The sequence below is a fragment of the Gekko japonicus genome, unplaced genomic scaffold, assembly GCF_001447785.1.
Source record: "Gekko japonicus isolate JY-2015 unplaced genomic scaffold, Gekko_japonicus_V1.1 scaffold2063, whole genome shotgun sequence".
Taxonomy (NCBI): Eukaryota; Metazoa; Chordata; class Lepidosauria; order Squamata; family Gekkonidae; genus Gekko; species Gekko japonicus.
The window spans coordinates 137,668-163,943 of NW_015163150.1; the positions used below are offsets into that span (position 1 = coordinate 137,668).

Here is a 26,276-nt window from a genome sequence, read left to right on the forward strand (position 1 = left end):
GGACTGCCCAAGGGCTTTCACAGTTGAAGACAAGCTTTTTTAACAGTTGATCTTTCTCTGTCCTCTAGAATGCGATAGCAGTTGATTAGCTGCATTGCACAGCTACTGTGCTGTGCTCAAGAGCCTAGTTTATCTGACCCACTCCTCCCTGTCAATCACTTGGGATTTCTCATCAAATCAGCTTTCTTCTTTTTTAAAAGATTAGTTAGGGTAACAACTTGAGGGGAAGTAACACTATTGTCATCATTATAGCTTGTGAGGCTCTTCAAGCAATTGTGTAATTTGCTCAGAGAATGTATCTGCCAAGTATCAATTATCTTGCAAGATTTAATAAAAGATCCAAATACATTGTGCCTATGATAAAGAGACAACTATATCTGACTGTATTTTATATTGCCTTTGTCTTAAAATTTTAGATTTTTATCTATTTCTCCAGTTTCACACATAAGAGCTGGTTGAGTATCATATACTAGGGCTGTGGTCACACTGAGCATTAGCCACGCTACAGAGACGGAAGATAGGCGGATTTTCCAGGCACGTTCACACCGCCACATCTGGGAAGCGTAGAGCTCCTGTGGCGAACCCGAGGCTTCCCGCCGAAGATGCGGGGTAAAAAACTAGTACCTCCGAGGTATTAGTTTCCGGAACCCGCAGGGCAAGGGCAGGCGCCTGATCGCATTTTCGGTGGAATCCCGTGGCATCCGGCGCCCGTCATGTCCTGTCGTGAAAAGGGTTTTTTTTTCCAAGTCTCCACAGGATGCGCACAAGCACCCAACGGCGCATGCACACAAAGAGGAAAGAAAAAGCAGCATCTGTCGCCCTCTCCGTTAAACCCATCACCCGCCTTCCGCATTCCACAGGGCTTTGCGGATCTGATTCCTCGTTCATGCGCATGCGCGGACTTTGGTGGGGGGAAAACTCCCGTTTCCCACGGAAGCGGCGCCTAGCGATTGCTGTTGTGATTATGCCGCTTCTTTGCCGCGCTGCAGGATCGTCGTGTGATCGCCACTCTCGTTTACCCGCTGGCACCGAGGGAAGGAACCGTGGTGTGCCGCCGGCGCGTCTGATCGCGTAATCGCGGATCTAATTGCACCGGGGCAATTAGCCACGCCCCCCCCTGGCGATATCCGGCCCGTGTGACCGGGCCTAGGTCATGCTGATGAAAGTGTGGTATTTTCTTTTTTAAGGAAGAATGACTTCCTTTTTGCCCAAGAATGAAACTTTTTAACCACCTAAGATAGGACCTTTCCTTATCTCAATATACTGGAGAGACCTTAACTAGGACATCGTTTCCTGCTTCTCTGAGAGTACTGTTTTAATTTTAAAGTTAGCATAGGAAGCACTTCAAAGTCTTCTGCCATCTGTCAGATGCTAATCATGCCTAAGAAAGCACACCCATCCACAAACATAAAAAAGCTGATGATGATTCCCCTATACCTCACCTCACCCTGTTTAAGACTGCTCTGTAAAATTTGGGATTAGTGAGCGTGGTATACAATTTAATCTGGGATCTGCTAGTTTTTTCTGCTCACAGGAATCCAGACATGGTATAGATTGTAGTAGTAACCATGTTGTTTCACAGAAAAAATCATGAACAGCACACAAATACCTTTTCATGAGGATCTACCAAAATATCATAAAACAGTGAGAAAGTCTTTGAGCTCTCCAGAGCTCTTTATCAAGTTCCAGTTCAATATCAACATAAAAGCAGGAAGTAAGGAAAGGAGAGAGAGATAGATGTTTCTGGAGGAAGCCCAGAAGAAGCCCAGAATCTACAATAGATAAGAGTCTTAAAATGGAATACAAGACATGGTACAGATTTAACTGGATTAAAAAGGTGTAAGCAGCAAAACACATTTCAAGATGTGCCAAAGGCTACTGGAACAAAGAAGCAACAAAATGGCCACATTCCTTTTGAGAATATAAAAGCCAGTAGTTAATCAGATTTTCTCCAGAATTAATTAGAACATACATGTCTCTGTATGGAAGAGTGCAGAAAGAAAAATTGATTTGTCTTTCTTATATGAACAAGAATGTTGCTGAAACCACCTGTGGAGGTGAGAGAGACCCAACACCAAACCTAATGATGCCATTATCATTCGTTGGTAAATCTTTTTCTTGTAGATCTTCCCAGTTTTAGTACCAATTCAGCTTAGAATAGGGATGTGCATTCAGATATTTCCAGTCTGAATATATATCTGAAAAATACCTCATTGGTATTTTCTGGATATATTCGAGTGTCCAAATAAAAGTAAGAGTTCATTAGCGCCTTAAAGACTAACAAGAATTGTGGCAGGGGATGAGCTTCCGTGAGCCACAGCTCACTTTTTCAGATCTGAAGAAGTGAGCAGTGACTCACGAAAGCTCATACCCCGCCACAAATTTTGTTAATCTTTAAGGTGCTACTGGACTTTTAAGCTTTTTTACTGCTACAGACTGGCACAGCTACCCATCTTGATCTATCTCCATGGAAGGTGTCCAGATAGTATCCGGGAGGGTGATCAATGGATCCTGTTCTTTTTTTTTAAAAAAAAAAAAGTCATGTCCCCTGGCGATCCGCAGAGACTCCTCCCTTCTGTTAGAGCTGCAATTGAAACTGTACCTCATTTTGTATTTAGTCATTACTTGTATTTTTCTATAAAAGCTAAATATGTATTAACTTTATTGAGCAGGGTCCCTTGCTCTTCACATGATTTTTATCTGTTGTATCTTGTGGCTGGTGATTGTAGGCCTGTTACTTTGTGGTGAAGTTTTGTACCCTTGGAATTAGATGGACATATGTTAAAAATAACTCTGGGGTTAAGCATTAGCAGGGCTGTTGCCAAGGTGCTCGGGGGCATGTAGGTGCTCTGATTTTGAAACAGGAACAGGAATTAGAACATTCTGGTGTGTTGGTGTCTGTCCTGGTAATGTATTAGCACTACAATACATGAAGCTGTGCTGATTTTCTGTGCATCTTTAATACAGCTTGGATGGGTCCTGCCTCTTAATTTATATGGTCATCTCCAGTCTCCAATCTTCTTTTAGGGTTGCTTCATGTATGATCTTTCTTTTTTGCCATGGTTGTGCATGTTTGGAAACCATTATTAGCATTGAGTTCCAAAATAGGTGCAATTATGTTCCCCAGCATTTATTTCTTCATTATGTTTATGCCCACCTTCCTCATATCATGCAACTCAAGGTAACACAGAGAGGCCTCATAGAAGTTCTCCCCACCAGTCAGTGGCCAGATCCAGATCAGCTCAGTTTCGCATAGTGGCTCTTATCAAATGCTTACACACCATCTCCTTGGAGGGACATCAGTGGGAATGAAAAATGCTTCATTTTTCCTGAGTAATGGCCTGACCTGGATAGCCCAAATCTCATAGGATCTCGGAAGCTAAGCAGGGTTGCCCTTGGCTAGGAATACCTGGGTTGCGATGTGGACACAGGCAGTGGCGAAACACCTCTGAATATCTCTTGCCTTGAAAACTCTACAGGGCCACCATAAGTCAGCTTTCCGCTACCACCAGTGCCCGTAGGCTTCCCCCCCCCCCCGCATGAATGTTATTTTTCCTTGTAGGAAAAAAATTATGTATGTCTCTTTTCCTTCTGCATCAGTAGAGCAATTTATTATTTATCTACCATGACTACTGTATGCTTGACAGAGAGATCACAAACTGCCCAGTTTCTATAATTTCATAGTTTAAAAAAATGGCAGTGCTTTTCCATGTTTCCTTTCTGCTCAATTGAATCCTATGACTATCTTGTTAAATTCTAAGAAATAAAACTTAATGAAAATTACCAGCATTGCTGGGTATATCTGCTGATTGTCTCCATTTATATGTAATGCCATACCACCTTTTTATGGTGTTACCAACAGGCTGGGAGGGGGAAATGTTCTTTAACAGAGGTATAATTAGGCAGCTGAAGCTTTTCATGACATGGAGGTCATGGAAACATCACCTGGTGAATAACATCCTATTCTGCCTCTACTGAAGGGTCAGGATTTTTTTTTCCAGGCAGTTGACAAGTTTACAATTTTGCCCTTGCAAGTTTCAAACTCATAGGCTTCTATTCCATCTGCTCCTTTGTTCCTCTTTGCACACTGCCGTTGTCTCCTGTTTCACAGCAAGCCATTCTGCCAGTACAACCAACCTGGAAAACTGTGGCTTGTGTTTGTCTCCCACCAGAACTGGGAACCAAAGTTTGATTGTAGCTGCCAACTATGGCCTGGAGAGCAAGCACCAATCATACATTACTAATTTGCATTTAAGAGCAAACCATGGTTTGCCATGAAGGAAAAGTAGGAATTTGCATCATATGAAAGCAGGAGGGAGCACACAAGACTTGTTCACATTGGCCAAACTACCATGTGGCATCAGCTGACCAATTATTTTTTCTTTTTACTAGACTAGCGAGCAATGGATTATGGTGCAGCCCTAATGTTTAGAATTTGCACAGGAATAAGACAGACTAAATTGTATCTAGTAAATATGCATATTTCATACCTTCAGTTTTAAGTGCTAAGATGAGGTAATTCTTTCAGTGGTAGTTTTCCTATCCCAGTGGAGCTGTTGGGGCCAGATGTTGGGGTCAATAGCCAGGGAAAAGCAGACTGTGGTTTCACACTGAAAATATATATTGGCCCCGATCACACCGGAACATCTGGGAGGTGTAGTGCTCCTGGGGCGTCCCACCGAAGATGCGCATTAAAAAAGTACCCGGGACGACCTACTGGCAAATGGTTTGCCACGGGCTGCATGCGGATCCCCCAGTGTGATCATGCCAGCGTGCAGCTTTCTCCCCCATCGTCCTGTTTGCCGCGGGTGCCAAAGGAGGAGCCGCCATTGTGTCTGAATGCATAATCACGGATCAAACTGCGACAGCGCAAATAGCCACGCCTCCCCCCCCCGCATTATCCGGCCCGTGTGACGGGGGCCATCATCACCTAAAGGGGGCTGTCATAAAACCATTAAGACAAGAGTCTAAAATTATCTCTGAACTGCATTACTGTGATTGAAAAAGGCTACACTGGATGGAATTTAAATATGAACTGACCCAGAGGGAAATTCAAAATCCCTCTGTGAATCTTCCCCTCCTGTTCTTGTTTTTTTAAAAATAAATAAATAAAGAAACTGAGATGGGATTAGAACTGTTTTTCTGCTCTCCCCAGAATGCTTTCCATCTGTCCAGCTACCTCACACTTCATGGATGGCCAAAGAGAAGTGCACTCTCTTAAAACTTTTGCAGGCCATTTTAAACTATTTTTTGTTTGTTTGTTTCAGCCGACTGTACTGTAGGTGGTCAAGAATAAGTTTCAATCTGCTAGCGAATCCTCATCAGGAAAAATGTTCTGGGAAGCCATATGGCACTGGGTGGAAGGTTGTTAACTTTCAAAGCGACTGGAAGTATAATTCTGTCATTTTTCATTTATTCAATAGCAGCGACAGATGGGAGAAAACATGCTTCATGTCACTATGAGTTTTCCTGAACAGAAATTGGCAGAGAAAGTAGTGTGGAGATATTTCACCTCTGGAAATACCGGCATTAGAAAAACTAGTATATGCCAAAGAAAGTTTATATTTTGGTAGGGACAAGAGTTGAGAAAATAATTGTGTAGAAAGTTAGATTTCTTATTTTAACCTGTACAATCAGGTTATTTTAAAATATATTACTGACAGTGCTACAGTTAGCATTCAGCCTAACTGATGTTTCTCACACATGACATATTTCTACATACAAGGAATATCCATGTTGAGAGGGGGAGGGTACACCATCATATGTAACAAAACATGCTGGTATTCAATTCACCAACATTGCAGATTGGAGGTGGAGGGGAGTAGTACAGATATCCTTAATAATGTAATCCCAAGCAAAGTTATACCCTTCTGAATCCATTTAAATCAGTGAGCTTAGAAGGGTGCAGCTGTGTTTAGGATTGCACTGTAAGTATTGTACATGTTATAGAACTTGTTATAGAACACCTTTAACAAATATAAACCTAGTCAGGGCTCTAGTCGGGGGGGAGCTCTCAGGTACGGAGCTCCGGAAGAGAACCTCTAGGGGGTGGGGCGGTCACGTGGTGAAGCCCCGCCCCCTTCTTTACCCCGCCCTCTGCTTCGATCCTCATTCCGTTTGGGAATGAGGATGAAGCAGGAGGGTAAGTAGCCGGGCCTTCTGACACACTTCCGGTGATGTCAAGGGGTGTGGCTTTCTGTCACTTCCGGTGATGTCAGGGGGCGTGGCATATGCAAATAAGTTATGCTAATGAGTTATGCTAATGAGCTCCGGCAGCTCTTTTTCTACAACAAGACCCCTGAACCTAGTGATCCTTAGTGATTTGCAAGAGAGCCCTTATTTCATAGACTCATAGAATCATAGAGTTGGAAGGGACTGCCAGGGTCATCTAGTCAAACCCCCTGCACAATGCAGGAAATTCACAAACACCTCCCCCTCCACACCCCCAGTGACCGCTGTTCCATGCCCAGAAGATGACAAAAAAATCCAGGATCTCCAGCCAAACTGGCCTGGAGAAAAATTGCTTCCTGACCCCAAAGTGGCAATCAGCATTTCCCTGGGTGTGTAAGAAAGGGCCACAAGAACTGGTGCATCCCTTCCTACCCTCCCTTTCATGATCTCCCTAAGTTCACAGAATCAGCATTGCTGTCAGATGGCCATCTAGCAGGAGAGCCCACCACCTCCCGAGGAAGCTTGTTCCACTGAGGAGCCGCTCTGTCAGGAAGTTCTTCGCAATGTTTAGCCGAATATTCTTCTGATTTAATTTCAACCTCTTGGTTCTGGTCTGACCTTCTGGAGCAACAGAAAACAACTCCGTACCATCCTCGATATGACAGCCCTTCAAGTATTTGAAGTTGGTTATCATATCACCGCTCAGTCGTCTCCTCTCCAGGCTAAACATACCCAGCTCCTTCAACCTTTCCTCATAGGACTTGGTCTCCAGACCCCTCACCATCTTCATTTCCTTCCTCTGGACACATTCCAGCTTGTCTATATCCTTCTTAAATTGTGGTGGCCAAAACTGAACACAATCCCTGAAGTCCCCAAAAGGATCCCCTCTATGCATACCTTTACCGGCATGTACCTTCATGTGGCATTAATTGCAGAGTCAGTGACAAGCAGTGTAGTAAAAGTATAGTGCCAGCTGTGATGGGAGATGAAATAGACATGGCATAATAAATGAGCATGCAGAAGATCAAGCTACAATGGATGGAAATATTGTACCTCTCAATGTTTTATTACAGATGAGTTTCAGAACCAATTTGGAGTAGGGCCATGCAGGAAGGGTACAAGGTTTGTAACTCTTCTACCTCTGCATGTTTTCACCTGTCAGAAACACCTCCCCACCTTCTCTTAGGAGGGTGGAGAGGTAGATTCAAGAGGTGTAACTGTAGGAGTAGAAGAGTTAAACCACTTTTCCCTTCCCTGTATGACAGCAATTTGGATAGCAGCCTTGCATGCCTGTAATGTTACTTTGGGGGTGGGAAAGCTTGGAAGATCTAGTTATGGATCAATCATTGTGTCTGCTTTGATCCACTGACTTACTCTAAATCTTTCATGTTTTGTTTCACAGGATGTTTCTGACACAAGCGGAAGCTCTGGCAACAAGCACAGCGATGACTATATCCTAGTTTCCAAAGAAGAGGAAGGGAATGTTAGCAGTGCTTTTGAGCGTGTGCGGACTGTGCCGCCGTGCAAGGAAGCAACCACAAAGGGCGAGGCTCTGTGTCGCTCTTCTTTAGCCTTTTCAGACCCACTGATGGGTTCCATGTCTGCCTCTTCTAGCAACCTCAGTTCCAGCCCCGATGATGACAGCAGCAGCAACAGCAAGGATTCTGACTTTACTATTGTGAGCCCCCTGGAAATTTAAGTACGCTTTTCAGAAGAAGCCTGGGGGGGGTCATGACTTCTCAGCTCATCGGCTGATGGTTCCACAAGATTTGGGGACTCCGAACCTAGGATGACTCCAAATTCCGAAAGCCTAAATAGTCAGTTAAAGCACAGATATGGTGAAGGTTATCCATTTCATTATTTTACAAGAAAAAAAAATTAAAGTGGATTGTCATGACTGCCTTTAAAACATGCACATGTTGATATCAAAAACCTACTGTATGGCTACAGGTATTTGTAAGTTTACTTTGTTAGTAGCATCCTGGAATATTGAAGTAGTAACTTGTAGTCCCTCGTCACAGAGCAACAGGTAACACATGATCAGATGAGGTTGACAGTTCTTGCCCAAATATGAGGAAAGCATACCTGAGGAAAGCAGATACTACTAAGTTATTTCATCTCAGGAAAGAGTAAGATACTCCAAAATATTACAGTTAGAAAGCAAGCAAGGTACATTTTTAAAGGGATTCAGATAAATACCCTGACTGTAAGACAGGTGCTGAGGCAAAGTCTGGTCTCCCAAACATCTCTCTGTAAAATACACTGAACTTACACATGGCAGAAAAAAACAGATCAATATTAATATCAGGCAAACCAAAAACAACCTTGTAAGGTAATACGAGTTAAGTGCACATCAATCTCCTTGAAATACTTAAGGAGCCACTCAATACAAACTTGGTTCCCAACATTTCTACACATAGCAAGTTTAATTGTAGCCCAGAATATATTATGATAGCTATTTCAGGGCCACCAGAATTCCCTCAGCCCTTGCTGAAAGAGTCTGCATCTCCAAAGTCTGCATCTCCACAGTATCCCCACCAAGGGCAATACAATCCCCAGCCCTTTTTAATCTTCAATGAAGAGCCAGTTTCTCTCAGTAGTGGGCAGGCTAAGATATTTCAGGAAGCAGCTTCTGTGACAAGGCAAAATCCAAGGTGAATTAATATTCCAGTACCCTGCACTAATTCACAGTGAATAACACTTAACAGAGCGGTGCTAATGTACCTTTCTAGCTCTTAGAATCTCTGTTCAAAGTAGTTCTTGCTCTGAATCTCCCCCCCCCCCTCCCCAAGTGCTTATGAGAATAACCAGATGATAACTTCAGTGAAGAGCAGCAATTCCGGGCTTTATCAAGGATCACTCTCCCTTTGCATTAGGCGAGAGAGAGAGAGGCAGCAACAGTGCAAAACTGTAGAGCAAGCTTCGTCCTAGATTATGCTGACTGACTTCACTGGTCCCAAGGAAAGAATCAGGGTCTGTTGAGAAGGAGATTAATAGCCCTAAAACTTTGCCCTTTTGAGAACTTTCACCTTATCATGGAATTGGTGCCAAGCTGCTTAAATCTGAAACTGTTTTTGGCTTGCAGGCTGGACACAGTAGAGCTACAAGAGAAAATGGGCCCTTATAACACACTGCATTTGCCTAGCCCTTCATTTTTGTATATAAATATACCCTGAGAAGATTCCTCCAGGTCTAGTCAAAAGAAGGGGTCAATGTCTCTATTATGTCAGCCTCTAAAAACGACCTAATTAGCAGTCTAATTTGTTTTTCTGCCACACTCGGAAAGGAAAGCCTCTTATACATGAAATGTGTAGCACATTAAGAAAGACTTTTTACCAAGGATTTTGCACTTCATTATCTCCGGGCCCTTTGGTGTGGGGGGGAGGGAATATTCAGTATTAATGCTGCCTATTTTTTGAGCCCTGTACTGTAGAAAAGATGGTCACAAAGGGTACAAGTAACAAGCTGGTGGTCCCTGTTTTTGTTTTGTTTTTTACTGAGCACACACAGGAAAAACGATGTAATGCAATTGCATGGTAAGTGATAGGCCATGAAGATGTTAATGATGATTAATAGTAATTGTAACTTGCATTAAGGATACTTCTGCCTATCCATCTGCAGCGTGAGTCATGCTGAGCCAAATTGCAGCCTGACCCCACAGCGTCGAAGAATCTTGTTTCAGACAGCTCTCCTGAGGATATGATTCTAGTTTCTTGATGCACAGTACTGCTGCAGGCCAGGTGGGATTTTGGTGGGAGGGTGATGGCGGAATAAGCAGTGTAAAATCCACAATAGCACTTTACCGTGAAGAAAATGGAACAATGTGTTTGGTGAATTGTCTCTCCCAAAACGGAGTGATTTCTCTCATAATTCAATTGGAGCTGAAATGCCATGGTTCTTTTTTGTTAGTTTTGAATCCATTAGTGTCCTGGGCAAAAGACAGATAATTGCTATTACGTGATGGCAGGTTCAAGATGACACGTTCAGACACAACCGAGTAATTCTTCACTCAGAAATGCCCTTGTGCCTTGCAAAAGTGGAAATAACACTGTGCATAGAGATAAACCAAGTGCCCAGTTTATATTATGTGTAGAACAGTTGATTGGCTATGGAACTGGATGCAAGAATTAAACATTGTTCTCTGCCAGCTTAAGCCCAGCCCCTCCCCCTCATTTGAACTTTCATGGTAAAACCACCTCAGGATGCTGCCTTATAGTCTGCATGCAGCTCTATTCAATCTCCTTGAATCTTTAAGAATGAGAAGATTACATGGCGATTAATTTTGATTTTTTAAACTGTTACTAAACTTATTCCTTTCTGCCTAGATTTATTGCTACTGTGGCACAGGGACAAATGCCATTAGGAGCAGATTGCTATTTAAAAGTGCAAGAGACAGATCATATTTCACCATATTTTTTTGGGGGGGATTATTGAATATGTTTTGTCATTTTTTTTTGTATGTTTGACTTTTACTTTTTGCTGACTACTGATTTCAGGGATCTTTTTTTTGTCACAACACTCTCAGTGCCATGAAACAATGCAATTTCTGTAGAAAAAATAGAATTTTTATTCATTAATATTACATGTTTGAAATACAGCTGATTTTTTTTTAATCTTGAGGGGATATTTTTTCACCATTTGCTATAATTAGCATATCTTTCCTTCCTCGATGCCTGTAATTATCCCAGTGCTTTAAAGTGATGGAGACAAAGGAAACCTTAGTAAGTCTATTAGAGGAGTCTATTTTGGTAATATCATGTCCCAGTGTATCTCAAAATTTCAGTTAGACTGAAGTCTGCTGGATAGTACTGGAAGTGTTTGGCTTTTGTATACATATAGTAAAACCCCATATTGCCTCCATTAGGTTTATACTAAGGGCAGTTTCTACTTTTAAGATTCCAGTTTATTCTCGCTTCTAAGGGTAACCTGCTGATATTGTCCATGGACAATATTAATCTAATAGAAAATAATACATGGCATAAACTGCTGGTTAGTGCTGTATGGGACTTTAAAACCTTGTTCTACATGTTAGAGGAGCATTGGATTTTTTAAAAGTTTTTTTGCATCTATACCATCTATGATTGTTTCAAGTCTTTTGCATGTAATGTCGATCACTACTGCAGAATGCGGATGACCATGTATTGACTGTGTGCTCATTTAGCTCTGGAGATGTGTATCTTTCCTCTAGAAGAATATCTGGCCTCCTTTATTAAAGAAAGAAATAACATGCAAACTGCTGGAGTTGCCCATTGTGTTTTTTCTTTACAAAAAGAATTGCCCTGGCCCCACTTAAGTTTGCAGAAGAGGCAGGATGATAAAGCTAAATCAAAAAAGAACCCTCAAGACATGAGAAGAAAGGGGTTGGATGAAGTTAAAACAAGTAAGAAGCAAGGGTAAACCACATTGACCTCACACATCTCTGAATATGGATCCCATAATGTACTGTGTTAAAGAGTGACACATATTAAGGACAACAAAGAAGAAGAAGAAAATCTGCTCGTGGCTCATGCACAATAGAAAATGAAGACACACTTGAAGCAAATGGGAGCAATGACAGCACTTAAATCATTAAGCAGGTGAGGAGGGCTAGTTACTCCTTTCCTTCTAGTTCTTTAATATGATATCATTAATTATAGATACAATGTACCCGTTTTTTCATAAAGGAGTCATATTGAAGGCAGGCCCTAATTCCATCCTGGACTTTGGTGCACACGTACACAATATTGTGGCTACTTCAGAAGAGCAGGAGCAGGTTCCGTGCCCTCACACTCTTGTCTTCCCACTTTTCCTGGAGTCGTTTAGCATTATGTCTGCATCCATTTTAAACATGATTACACATAACTAGAGCCCCTTATAACTAGGCTCCGCAAAGCTATCTGGTTTCAAACTCTAGTCAAGAGGAGAAATCTAGTTAGTGCCTCTAAGGACATAATATCATTTTATGGATAAAACAAACCATCGAAACTAAGGGAGAAATCAGCCACAAGGGTGGAGGATAACTTCTGACTGGAAAACAGTGGGCTGGATCCAACCAGCTTTTCCACTGGTGAAAAATGGACAGAGAAGTCCACTTTGACCACCCAAAATGTTATTATGGGACTTACATGGACAAAAACCACATGAGATGGAGACTAGTAAAAAAGGAAACTGAGTATGACTGAGTGAAAAGGCTACCTTTGAATGTACACTCAAGGGTAAAGATGTGCTTCTAATTAGAAATAGTATGGGTGAATATATAAACAGGAAGTGATTGTTGTTCCTGAGTAATGCTGAGCACAAGGGCATGAGCTAGTTTCATATTACAAACTATGTAAAGCAGAATTAAATGTATTAGCTCCAAGTTGAACTGTCTATTAAGGAAAGTGACTTTTGATTTCTGTTCGTTTCAATGTAGAATGAGCTATTGGTTTTTATACATTTCCCCCCTTAAATACAACTGGGTCTGCTTAAATATTTACATAGCCACTGTGGTCATTGTTCTGGCTTTTGAACGTCTCAAGAGTATACCTGTGACAGGTGTCATTTGGTAAGCCCAAACTGTCTCAGTGCAGGATAGTAATCGCCCTGCCTACTGCTATAGGCTGGTTTCTGGAGTGCAGTCATCAGGCTGTCTGCTCTCCCATTAGAACTAAGCCACATGTTACCTAGGGGGGTCTATAACCTGTTTCTTCCATCTCCTTCACGTGGGAATAATTTCCAGTGGGGAAGCTGTCTTTATTGGAAAAAATAATGTGGGAAAGGTTCTCCCTTCTCCTTTTGCCCTGAAGGGACTGGCAGTCCATCTTACTCCACCCCTCCAATCCTGCATTTCATATCCAGTCATAGATCTCCCACATGGTGTGTAACTTCTTAGAAGTGTGTGGAAGTCACCCAAAGACAGCGCGTTTAGAATTTGTATATATTTCATTGCCCCTTGTGTACAGTAGATTTCTAGTGGCTCAATTTATGTTAAGATACATGGTTGTACTGACCTTGGATCCATCCTGATGTAAAAGTACAGGACCACCTGCTTCAACCTTCTTAGGCAGCAGCTGACATAGAGAGTCCCATGTTCTACCAGATCAGCAACACTCCACAGGCAAAGCAACCGATACCGGAATGATGGTGGACAAGCAGCAGATGTTCTCTATAGCTTACGCTTCCCAAATCGAAAGTCTGAGTTGTAGAACTGCTAACTTAATGTTAATTGCTAGCAACTGGTTATGTGATGTCTCAGCATAAAAATACTTATTGGGTTTTCAAGGTTCCTGCCAAGAGACAGAGGGCTCCAGCTGGGGCTGAGGAAGGCCAGTTGCTTCATTACAACCTCCCCTGTGTTTGAGGCACTGACCAAATCTCTCCCTGAAGAAAAGGACTGTGATCTCCTACCTGAGACTTGTTCTGTGGCAGACTTTTTAGGGCTGTTTTATTGTACTGTTTAGAATGACTGTTATTATAAGCCATCTTGGGTTCCAGTTATGGGAGAAAGGTGGGCTAAAAGTATTTTAAAATCTATGGCAGCTCCTCTTCCTATCATTACAGTACAACGGTATCAAAGTGCCTGCCCAGGGAGATTGGTTCAAAGGACACAGCTTTTACCACCTGCTCTGCACTGCTCTCCACCTTGGTGAAGAATGGTCATTTTATTAATCTGACGGCTGTTGTAGTATGTATGGGGGGTAGTCTGCATGGGGGATCGATTGGTAAGCCACTTTGAGTTCATATTGAGCATAGGAAAGCAAGTTCAAAATGCCTAAATAAATAAAAGCTTGCAGTCTGAAGGCAGATCCTGTTTAGTGAGTGATCATCACCCCTGGAAGTATACAGAGTGGCTATCATGCCTCTAACTTGGCAGGGATCATGTGTAGGTGCCCTAGGGTTCCAGTCCCCCAGTGGGGGTAGAGAATGCCCCACCCCAGCTCCTCTTTTCTGATGCTACTCTTAGCAATGGGGGGGAAAAAATTAATGGCTATCGTGTGATGTTACTTCCAGGGAAAACCTGGAAGTGATATCAGGCCTCTCTAGGAATTGCTAGAAACACTATGATTAAACCATAGCATTTCCCATGATTCCTAGAGAGAGAACTGCTGTCACTTCTGGGGGAAACCTGTAAGTGACATCAGTCCTCTAGAAATCACCAAAAGCTCTATGGTACAACTCTATGGCAATTCTTAGAGCAGCATGACATTAATTCCAGAAATGACATCACACTGTCATTGATGACCACTCGCCCATGTCCCCTCTCCAGTCTCTCATTAGTTGCCAGGCCAAAGGTGCCTGTTGTATATTACAGGAAGCGCTTTCACCTCAGACCTATGTACACAAGTACAAGTGGTGAACATTGTAGATCTAAGGCCCACAGGAAATACAGTCGGCACCTCCACCTTATCCTCATCAGTTTATAAATTTAGAGGTGAATCCTTGTGCCCCAAGGAGTAATTGGACAGGTGATACTGACTCTCTGACCCTTTATAACCATCTTTTTAAAATCTAGATACACATATTCAACTGAATGAATAGAATAACCACTCTATCCACCTCTTCCTATATACACCCCGAAAAGCATTACGCTCTATGGACCAACATCTCCTGGTTGTCCCCGGCCCAAAGGACGTCTGTCTTGCCTCCACCAGGGCCTTTTCTGCCCTGGCCTCTGCCTGGTGGATCATGCTTCCAGTCGAGATTAGGGCCCTGCAGGATCTCCTTCAATTCTGCAGGGCCTGTAAGACGGATCTGTTCTGCCAGGCCTTCGGTTGAGGCAGCAGACATCTCTATACGGCCTCCCTGAGGTGGTTGTCACCCACCCACCTATCAGCCCAAATAATATGCCAGGGAACTCCCACAGCCAGCTGATTTATTAGAAGTGTGACTGTGTTTTAATGTTTACTATTTTCAAATTGTTTAAATTGTTTAATTTTAATTGTATTTATTGTATATTTTATAATGTTATGCACCGTGAGCCCACTCGCGGGATGGGCAGGCTATAAATACAAATAATAAATAAATAAATACAATTTAGAAATGGCTTGAACCATTCACAGAGACTGCCAGACACTGCAACAAGCAGAAGAGCCACCTAGTTGCACTGCAGACGAGAGTTTGTCCCTGATGTAGCAACACTCAAAAGCCCACAAGAGCTGAACCAGAAAGATTTTGAGGATTAATAATGCTCTTGAACAGCTAACAGTTGCACAAGCAAGTACTGCTGTGGGAAAGTTGTCACAATGCAAGTCCTCACTCTGTTTCACCCCCAGAGGCAAAAATTAGCTTTGTCTGATGTACATGAACAATGGCATCCATGTTCTTTCCATTCAGGGATTGTTTTATCAAGCTGGATAAAGAATTGTTTGGTGAAAATAGATTGCATTATGTTGTCAATACTGTGTACACTTTGTTTTAAATAAAATGCAAAACACAGAATGATACTAATAACATAATTGGTCTGATCCAGTAATAAAGAAGAGTTCCTCCACCAATGCCAACATCTAGACCCACATAGAGGCAGTGTAAAATCACAGTTCAAGAAAATGAGTTCATTCCCCATAAGTCTATCTAGTCTACCTTCTATGTATCACTCATGCTTTGACAAACTCGCTTTATTGGATTGGGTCCATAATTTTAAAGGACAATATTTAGCAAACAGGTATAGTTGAGAAAGAAAGCAAAAGTTTTCTGTGTTTGGCCACAGCTGTTGGCTCTGCTGTCGGTACACCTTTTCACAAATAAAATAATAGCTGTACTCTCAACAGTAAACACTTGGAGAGCATTTTCTTTTCAGATGCAATAACCCTCCATGAAGAAACCTTAAAACCTTACCAGGGCTCAGGAGTGCCACCAAGAGCCTCTGGGATCTTGAGCACGAGAGATTACATTAGAATGACACATTCCGTTCTACATTGGACCATCATGCCAGATTTAGTCCCTTTTGGACAAAGGGCAATCTGATTTGAGCCAGGCATATATTTGTCCTGGAAGTTCAGAGCCATTACCAGGTGTTTGATGGAGGTGGGACTATATTTTATATGTCTCTGACTGGTAACAGTAACCTCTTACATCAGAGATGGAGATTTGCACGAGATTGGAGAAATCAGCTTTTCACTCTTAGAGAGAAGGCGAGCTTAGGTCCAATTCCATTGATCACAGATATTTGGACATTCGGGAATTTCCCCTGTCTTCTGTTTTTAGTATTCAGCATAAACTGAGTCCCCAGGAGGTTAGGAGGTAGGGTTAAGGATTCCTCCAGCATCTTGTTACTGCAAGGAACTCTGCACATGCTCTGAGGAATCTGCTATAGCTGAGGTAACATATTTGGCTGAGTTAGTCCAACTTTATTGCTTTTTATTTGAACATCTTTGTGCTGTGTGCTCTGTGACTTTTCTCTTGTCTGGTAGCCCTGTCATGGATCTGGAATGTGGGGGGTACTCTCCTCCTGGTTCTTATGCTTGACCTTGTGGATGTTCCAGCTGCAGTTTCTCGGCTGGGAAAGTCAACGGCTTTTGCTTGCTTGCTAGCTTTTGCCCGCGCATGCAAGATGTAACCATTGGCTTATGCTTATGGGGGGGATGTTTGATTTTACTATAAGTCAGAGGCCCTTATACAGAGTGCCATTCCTGACACAAGCTGTACATGTGTTCTTTAGGACTGAATCCACTAATAAAGAGTTATCTTATGAAGCCCTGTGTAGTGTGAACTGACTAAGGAGCCTGACAAAGTGTCAGGAAATCTTTCATCACTCAACCCGCATCTCTCAAGCCGAGATGAGCGAAGGTGAGGAGACCACCATCCCGACTCCGACCAAGGTATTTTTATTTTTGCCCCCTTTTCACCACTTTTTTTGTATCCAACCACCCTTTCCCCTCCCCCTCCCCCTTTATAATAAGCCTTTCTGTAATAGCATTTTTGGCTTTGCTTAGGACAATTTACTTTTCTGGCGTATTTCTCTGATAATTTTTGTGCTATGTGCTAGACTGCATGGGCACTACATAGTGTTGGAAGAGAAGGCCTAGATGCTGTCTCAAGCCTCAGCCTCCAATTGGGGGTTGCAAACAAGTCAGTGAGACAGACAGGCAAACTGTGGGTTTTCTTCCTGTTTATTCTCCTGTCACTATTCCTTGACGTAGACTGACAGATTACAGGGAAATTGCCTTCCTTCCTTCCATTCTCCCTCTCACGCTCTCTCACACACTTTCCTCTTGTCTCGCACACATCCACGATGGAGGCTGGATGCCTCCTTGCATCTGGACCCATCCAAAGTAGTTTAGATTAGTTCTGTCTCTATCTCTTAAGCTTCCCTATCTGCAATGCAGTTCCGAAATAAAAGGGCTATTATTAGTCTTGAAACTGAAAAGGGCCTCTGTGTAACTTTGTAACTCTGCTAGCACACTGAGAACAAAGGGCTTCTGCTGCGTTTCACCAAGGTGCACTCTGCTAAGCTAAGATGGGATACTGGACTTGCTAACCAGTTACTCCTAATACATAGTTGGTTATTTATTTGTTTGTTTGTTTATTTATTGTATTTATATCCCACCCTCCCCGCTGAGGCAGGCTCAGGGCAGCTGACATAATATTAGAGCCTGTCACTTTGTTATTGCTGTGCTGGAGGAAGCGGGTCAGTCCTGAGTGCTGGCAAGTGGTTACCAAGTGTTTTCCAGAAAACCCTTGCTCTAAGGGAGCATCCCCCTCCTTCATACTGTAACACCCCCTCTTGGTATTTTGATATCTACCGCTGTTGCATACACATAGGCGGGGCTCTTTTTGTAGAAAAAGCCCAGCAGGAACTCATTAGCATAATAGGCCACACCCAACAGCAGGAACTCATTAGCATATTGGGCCACACCCCTGACAGCACAGCTCATTAGCACATTAGGCCGCACCCCCATGTTACCAGAAGTGTGGTTATCCAGCCACACCCACCTTTTGCTTGTTATTCTGTTTACCTTGTTTGTTGTCAAAACGCAGGGCTTTTTTGTAGCAGGAACTCCTTTGCATGTTAGGCCACACACCCCTAATGTAGCCAATCCTAATAAGTTCCTGCTGTTGGGTGTGGCCTATTATGCTAATGAGTTCCTGCTGGGTGTGGCCAACTTGGGAGCCAGCCGGAACTCCGTTCCTGTGCGTTCCTGCCCAAAAATAGCCCTGCACATAGGCTTCATATTTTGTTGCCATGACAAGAGGAGAACTGGCAAGCTAGGGGAAGCAAGAATAGTTAAATTTCAGTCACTTGGGGAAATACAGACATGGACAATACCTACGCTTTCTCCAAAGATGGTTATTCTACAAGCTGCCTGGGCAGGCCTCTTCATTACTGAACTGTGTTAAGGTCTCAGCAGTTATCTTTGAACAGCTCAATGTGGCTCATTCTGATGGTCTCAAAACAAAGGCCATGTAAAACCAACCAAAAGAGTTCTTTCCAGCCATGATCTTACCGTTTGTGTAGATCAGCCTCTTGACAAATCCTGGTAGAGGGATCCACTTGCTAAACAATGAAGACATCCGTTGCATTAGCAGTCTCAAAGCATCGGGCCATTTTCTTGATTCTGTTTCCTTCTTTCAGCCGTCAATGTTTGGTCTACCCAAGTTTTGACAGTAGAACATCTCGAATGGCCCATGAAAGATTGAGTTGTTACAGTTCTTTGAACAAATTAGTTGTTGTTATGATCGGAGCTAATTCCTCATCGTGCCCAGAGCAAAGCACTCCATGCCTCAGATCTAGTTCCTGACCCCAACTGAACTTGTTTTCACTTTATTTTGAAATCCTACTGGAGTCTCTTTTGGGAATACAAAGCGGCCATCTTCCTAGACTTCCCCATGGCTGGAAATAATTTGTCCTTTTTGCTTCCTCTGCCATTTTACCTCTGACTTTTATTTTTACTGCTGAATGATGAGCATTAATTTGTTACATTCCCTGTGAGACTGTATTTTAGCTTTGCTTCTTGTTATGAAAATGTATGTGTACAAATGGAGATGAATGGTGGTTAGCTCTTTTTAAAAAAAATACCACCTTGCCTCCTAGTCCAGGATGCTGGTACATAGACAACAGGCATCAGATTCCCGGAAATTAGGACATAAGAAGAGCCTGCTAGATCAGACCAGTGGTCCAAATATGTTTGATTTACAAGGCAGGGAAAAAACTGCCATTAGTGTTCAAGATTGGGTGGTTTCCTTCCACCTCTCAAACATTGCACCTCTGCTAACTGTCCATTCCTATATTTATGCTGATGACTGGCTGATGGTTGTTGAATGGTTATAAATTAGGAGACAAGCATCCAGGCTTCAGGAAGAGAGGGGAAGTATTCTACAGTTTGGAGATGTTAGGTTTAAACTAACAAAAATATTTTACAATCTTTTGGAGATTCTCTGTCTTCTAAATATGTACATTTTAAAAGTAGCTTTTTTCTAACCTGATCTCTACTGACTGATCAACTTTTTTATTATTCTGTTGAAGGAATTGGATTTCTTGAACACAAGTTGGACCCTATAGGAGCTGAAAATTAGTTTATTGCAGTGCTAAAATTAAACCTGGTTATCTAGGTCTAGGGTTAACACCTTTTCCCCAACAAATCAGATTTATCACATAACAGCAAGTAGCCAACAGATGTAACTCTCTCACTCATTTGTCTGCCTGTTTGTTTGTTTGTTTAGCAAACTTGCAGGCCACCTCCCCAGACCTCTCAAGGGAGCTCACAACTAAGACAATAAACCAAAACCAGGCAAGGCAATAAAAAATAAGTGCAACAAATCATGCAATAAAACAAATCAATAAAACAAAGCAAGCCAGTAGAATACATAATTAAAAATGGATCAATAAAACACAACAATAAAAACAAACTAAGCCAATTAAATAGCTGAGGTGGGAAAGCACATAAAACAAACATATCAGAGAGCCAGTGTGGTGTAGTGGTTAAGAGCAGCAGACTCTAATCTGAAGAACCGAGTTCGATTTCCCACTACTCCACATGAAGCCTGCTGGGTGACCTTGGCCCAGTCACAGTCCTCTCAGAACTCTCTTAGTCCCACCTGCTTCACAAGGTGCCTGTTATGGGGAGAGGAAGGAGATTGTAAGCCGCTTTGAGACTCCTTAAGGTAGAGAAAAGCAGGGTATAAAAACCTATTCTTCTTCTTGCTGTTGTTTTTTGGGAACAAGTGTAGGCCAAGGCTATGATCTCTCCAGAACATCACTGCAGACACTGTAGAAGCTTATCAAGGTAAAAAATTCTCCAGCAATTAATTTAACACTGTAATACTGAACTAGAAGAAGGGAATACTAGCCTGAGGCCCCAACTGGGTTGTAGAGGAACACAAGGGAAGAAGTTTGTTAGGAGTCACCCTTCTAGTCTGGCTTATCCATGCTGTCCCAATTAGGCCCCAGTCTGTCAATCAGACCAGCACGGGAAGTGCATCAGGCTGTATTCAGACATCCCACACCAATCAACATTTGTTTGTGATGTGAAGAAGTCTAAAAAGTTACAGCGATCTCCTCAATTTCCTTAGACATGAGACCAAGGACTCCTGATTTAGGAAGCCATGAATCTAGCCATAATTTGGGGTTATATCTAAATTCAGATGCTTCAACAAACTGGGTTTTTTTTCTTGTTCACAAACTGCAATTGCAAACCATGGTTTAATCTTGGTTTAGAATCGGGGAGTGGGGGGTAGAGCATACAAATTTGGGTCTCAAAAAAAACTATGATTAGGTCAAAGGCTTCCAAAGCCAGGATGTTTTCAATGTATTATTTGTGATGTCTGAAGACCTCAGTGTGACTTACAGGTTCAATGATGTAGAGTCAGGTACAAACCCCTGGGGCCGGCCCTGCTGAAGGCTGCAGCCTTTCTGATGAGATTTGGCCACTGCCATTAGTATTCATCACATCTTCATAACCTCTTCGTTACTGGTGTTTTAAAAACTAGACTATCATATTAGAGCAAGTATTTGCTAGTCGTTCTATGTACTGCCATACATTCCAAACAACGGGATCCATATGTTGTTTGTAACAGTATGTTTTATGTGCCTTAAGAATTTTGAGACATGGTTTCCCATTCACAGCCTGAGGAATAGGTTAGGTTATATATCAGGAAAATACAGGAAAGTACAAAATCCAATCTGATAGCATTTCTACTGTAGTTACTATTAAGTTCCTGTAACTTGATAGGTCTTTTGAACTGTCATATCTTGAGACAGGGGTCATTTAGTAGAAAAAGAGGTGCAGGAGCTCATTAGCATAACTCATTAGCATAACATATTTGCATATGCCACACCCCCTGACATCACTGGAAGTGTGTCAGAAGGCAACACCCACTGCTCAGGCTCCACTGGACTGTTTTGGATTGCTAGCTATGGGAGGGGACGCGCAGATCTGCCCTTGCAGATCCCCCATGGCCCACCCAATCAACCCCCCCCGCCGCCACCCTGCAGGTGCCAGAAAAGGCGGGGAGCGGGGCTCTGGAGACCTTCCCTGGGCTCTGCGCCTTAGCGCGGGGGTGGCTCTGCAACTTACCTGGCTGCTTCTTGCTCCTCGTGGCCCAGGGCCACTCCTGCAGGAAATGACCCCTGTCTTGAGACCTCCATTGTGGTGTTGAATGGAAAGGACTGGTGTGGTTCATATGAAACGTACAAAGGGGTTTTCTTGGTATCTTTCATTATGAAACAAATGCCCCATTTCATTGTTACCTTTTAGGGTTTATGTTTCAAATGTGTGATAATCGGAGTGTACCTTGTGATGCCTGGCAAGCTACAAATACAAATTGTGTTGTACTGTACTTGGGACAAATCAGTTGGCCCAATGCCACTGTTACACAAAGTCAACACCATTAAGAACAAATAAATGTAACCATGGGTTCTTGCCTGTCTACTTATAGTTCACAGTGTCCTAAAGCTAAAGGGTATCTCATTGAATAGTGATAAAAAATTGCCAAGTGTTGGGGTTTTGTACTGTAATATTCTGGTTTGGGGTGAAGATTTTTTGTTTGTTTGCTTGTTTCGTTTTGGTAAGTAGTATATTATACCAAAGCTGGCTAGAAACTTATCCTGAAAAACATTCCTTGAGTCTGAAAGTCAGGTATGCCATCAATGAACACATTTTATTTCACTAACATATCTAATGGTTGCAAGCAGACGGTGACACACCATTCTTCGCCTAACCCCTAAGGACAGTGTTCTCCATTTGCCATGGAGCTGAACTCTCATTATTTATCTACCTACCTACCTACCTATCTACCTACCTATTTATTTAAATTTCTAACCCTCCCTCCCCTGCATAGAAGGGCTCAGGGCAGGTTACAACAATCCAATAATCACAATGTAGCAATATAATACAATATAATAAATTAGCATAAACAATCAATGGTATCTGAATTAATTAAAATCCAAATTGTAAAATCATTTTGGTGTAGTGGTTAAGTGTGTGGACTCTAATCTGGGAGAACCGGGTTTGATTCCCCACTCCTCCACTTGCAGCTGCTGGATGACCTTGGACAAGCCATAGTTCTTGAAAGAGCAGTTCTGGAAAGAGCTCTCTCAGCCCCACCTACCTCACAGGGTGTCTATTGTGGGGAGGGGAAGGGAAAGGAGTTTGTAAGCCACTCTGAGACTCCGAGTGAAGGGAGGGGTATAAATCCAATCTCCTCTTCTTCTTCTTCTTCTTCTTCTTCTTCTTCTTCTTCTTCTTCTTCATAAAATAATTTCATTTGTGGTGCCAAATATAGCTATTTCTGAGGCCAATCCCCATATCTGCATAACAAATTGTAGACCAATATTGCAAGAGGTGGGCCAGTGAGTACAACTCATATAAGATGGAGCATTGGAGCACGCTGAGGAGGCCAATATTGGTAGAAGTCCCCTGCTTCAACCATAGGCCTGATGGAACATCTCCATTTTACAGGCCCTGTGAAGCTGTAATAAGTCCCACAGAGCCTGGATCTCAGCTGGGAGAGTGTTCCACCAGATTCCTGCCAGAGGGAAGTACTGAGACAGTCCTGAAGGTATGTTGGTCCCAGACCATATAGGGCTTTGAATGTCAAAACCAAAACCTTGAATTTGATCCAGTACTCAACTGGGAGCCAGCACAGCTGGCGAAGCACTGGTTGTATATGTGCTCTTAATGGTGTTCCTGTGAGGACATGTGCCACTGCATTCTGGACCAGCTGTAATTTCTGGATCAATCTCAAGGGTAGCCCTGCATAGAGCGCACTACAGTAGTCCAGCCTGGAAGTGACCGTTACATGGATCACTGTGACTAGGTTTCAAGGAGACAGGTAAGGAGCCAGTTGCCTGACCTGCTGAGGATGAAAAACGCAGACCTGGCAACATTCATGACCTGGGCCTCCATTGATAATGACGCAACCAGAGTCACACCCAAGCTCTTCACTGTTGGAGGCAGTAACAGCAACACCCTATCGAGAGCTGGGAGTTGGATCCCCAATCCCATCCTCCCCCAGCCCAGGCACAGGACCTCCATCTTAGATGGATTTAGTTTCAGCCAACTCTGTTTAAACCAGCCAGCCACAGCTTCCAAGCCCTTGGCTAATATACTTGGGGTGGCACCCAGATGGCTGTCCATCAACAGATATAGCTGGGTCATCAGCATACGGTGGCAACTTAGCCCGAAGCTCTGCACCAGCTGGCTGGGGGTGTACATATAGATGTTAAAAAACATGGGTGAGAGGAGCACCCCTGATGGGATGCCGCATACCATGGGGTAACGTGGTGAAACCCTCTCCCCAAGCGCCACCCTCTGTCTCCTACCATGGAGAAACGAGACAAGCCACTACAAGGCCGTCCCACATATCCCCACATCAGCAAGGGGTAGGTCATAAGATCATAACTGATCTTATCAAATGCTTCTATCAATAGTAACAGCAGCACTGAACCTCCTCAAATGTCTGTTAAGATCATCTGTGAAGGCAACAAGAGCCATCTCCGTCCCATAGCCTGGCTGCAAATCAGAGTGGAATGGATCCAGGAGCTGTTCGGCTGCCGCTCTCTCAACTACCTTACCCAGGAATGGAAGGTTCAAAACTGGGCAGTAGTTGGCTGAATCTGTAGGATCCAGAGATCATAATATCATAGAGTTGAAAGGGACTTCCAGGGACATCTAGAATCATAGAGTTGGAAAGGATTTCCAGGGTCATCTAATCCAACCCGCTGCACAATGCAGAAAATTCACAAATACCTCCCCCCACACACCCAGTGACAGCTGTTTCATGTCCAGAAGATGACAAAAAACCTCCAGGAACTCCAACCAAATTGGCCTGGAGAAAAATTACTTCCTGACCCCAAAGTGATGATCAGCATTTTCCTGGGCATATAAGAAGGACCACAAGAATTAAGCACTGATGCAACCCTTCCTGCCCTCCCTCTCATGATCTGCCTAAGTTCACAGAATCAGCATTGCTGTCAGATAGCCATCTAGCCTGTTTGAAAATCTCCAAAGAAGGAGAGTCTATCATCTACCAAGGAAGCTTGTTCCACTGAGGAACTGCTGTCTGGAAGTTCTTCCTAATGTTTAACTGAAAACTCTTCTGATTTAATTTCAACCCATTGGTTCTGGTCTGACCTTCAGGTACTTGAAGATGGTAATCATATCACCTCTAAGTCATCTCCTCTCCTCTCCAGGCTAAACATACCCAGCTCCTTCAACCTTTCCTCATAGGACTTGGTCTCCAGACCCCTCACCATCTTCGTTGCCCTCCTCTGGACACGTTCCAGCTTGTCTATATCCTTCTTAAATTGTGGTGCCCAAAAGTGAACACAATACTCTAGGTGAGGTCTAACCAGAGCAGATGGTTTCTTTAAGAGCAGAATGGTTTCTTTAAGAGCAGCTTCACCACTGCCTCCTTTAAAGCCCCTGGGGAAACCCCTGAATTCGGAGACCAGTTGATAATATCCTCCAAAGGATTCCTTATTTCATCCCCACTGGCTTTCACCAGCCAGGATGGACAAAGATCAAGGAGACGTGGTGGGCTTCACAGCATGCAGGACCCTGTCAACCTCCTCCTGGGAGAGTCAGCTGAAATGGTCCTTTACTGGGCCTCAGGACGGCCAAGGGGCTTCCAGTTCTCGTACTGTATCAATACTGGCCAGTAGGTCATGTCAGAGTGATAAGATTTTATCCACAAAATAACTTGTAAAGGCATCACAGCTATAACTTGCCAATGTACTACCTTCTTGAGTTCCCTGTGTAAGGGAAGTAAGTGATCTAATTACTCAAAATAATTGTGCTAGGCGAGAGCTAGCAGACGCAATGGAGGACACATAGCTTTCTTTCTTTGCAGCCTTCACTGCCATGTTCTGGCAGCTTCATTATGAGAACACCACCGTGCTGTAGCCATCTCAGCTCCTGTTTCATCCTCCGTAGATTGTCACTCCATTAAATATCAAATACAAGTAAAACTTCCCTTGGTAGACAAACATTATCTGAATATTAGCAGTGAATAATGGGAAACATGTAACACGTTTTTTCAAAAATCATTAATGTATTAAGGATTAACATGTTAATGGATTTAATGGAGACTTATAAGAAAATCTGTGCCTCCCCTTTGCCTGCTATCACAGTACAACATTGCTTTTAGCAATCAGCAGATTAGAACCGTGCCTGCACTTCAATTTATGTACGTTTCTTCAGAACTTGATTCACAGTATATTAAGCCTCCAAATTCAGAGGTTTGTAAGCTTGCATACAAAGGTTAGGTACATGCGAGAACCTTCCCATACATTACAATGGAGAAGGCACAGCTATGTACCCAAATGAGTGTACACAGTGATTTGGATCCAGAGGACTGCAAGCAGAGCAGAGCTCATGAATTAGATTGTTGCCGCTTTCTTCTTACTGCAGCACCTGTTCTACCTGAGAAGCTGCTTCTTGGAGGTGGAAGCTCTACTGGGAATCAGTGGACATGTCTCCCCTAGTTGTGCTAAAATGCATCATGATGAAGAAATGGTCACTTTGTCATAGCTTTAGGGAGGGCAATTAGACATGAAACCACTGTGCATCCACAGTCCCCCTCCACTCACAACTGTATTTCATGATTGTCTACCCCTATCAGACCAAACTACAGTGAATGCGGTACCATGTTCTTTGTGCTCTGCCTGCAATGCAAATTGGTACCTCTGAAAACATATTGCTTTCTCT

At 43.0% G+C, this 26,276-nt stretch overlaps 1 protein-coding gene across 1 annotated transcript in view; it reads left to right on the top strand.

The window, feature by feature from the left end:
• The window catches only part of LOC107106825 (TBC1 domain family member 5-like), a 107,896-nt gene extending 100,002 nt beyond the window's left edge, over positions 1-7,894 (top strand). The window contains exon 11 of the mRNA XM_015407036.1: positions 7,574-7,894. Coding sequence (XP_015262522.1) covers positions 7,574-7,870 — 297 coding nt within the window. The 3' untranslated portion in view covers positions 7,871-7,894. The remainder of the gene's footprint in view (positions 1-7,573) is intronic.
• Positions 7,895-26,276: the final 18,382 nt, after the last annotated feature.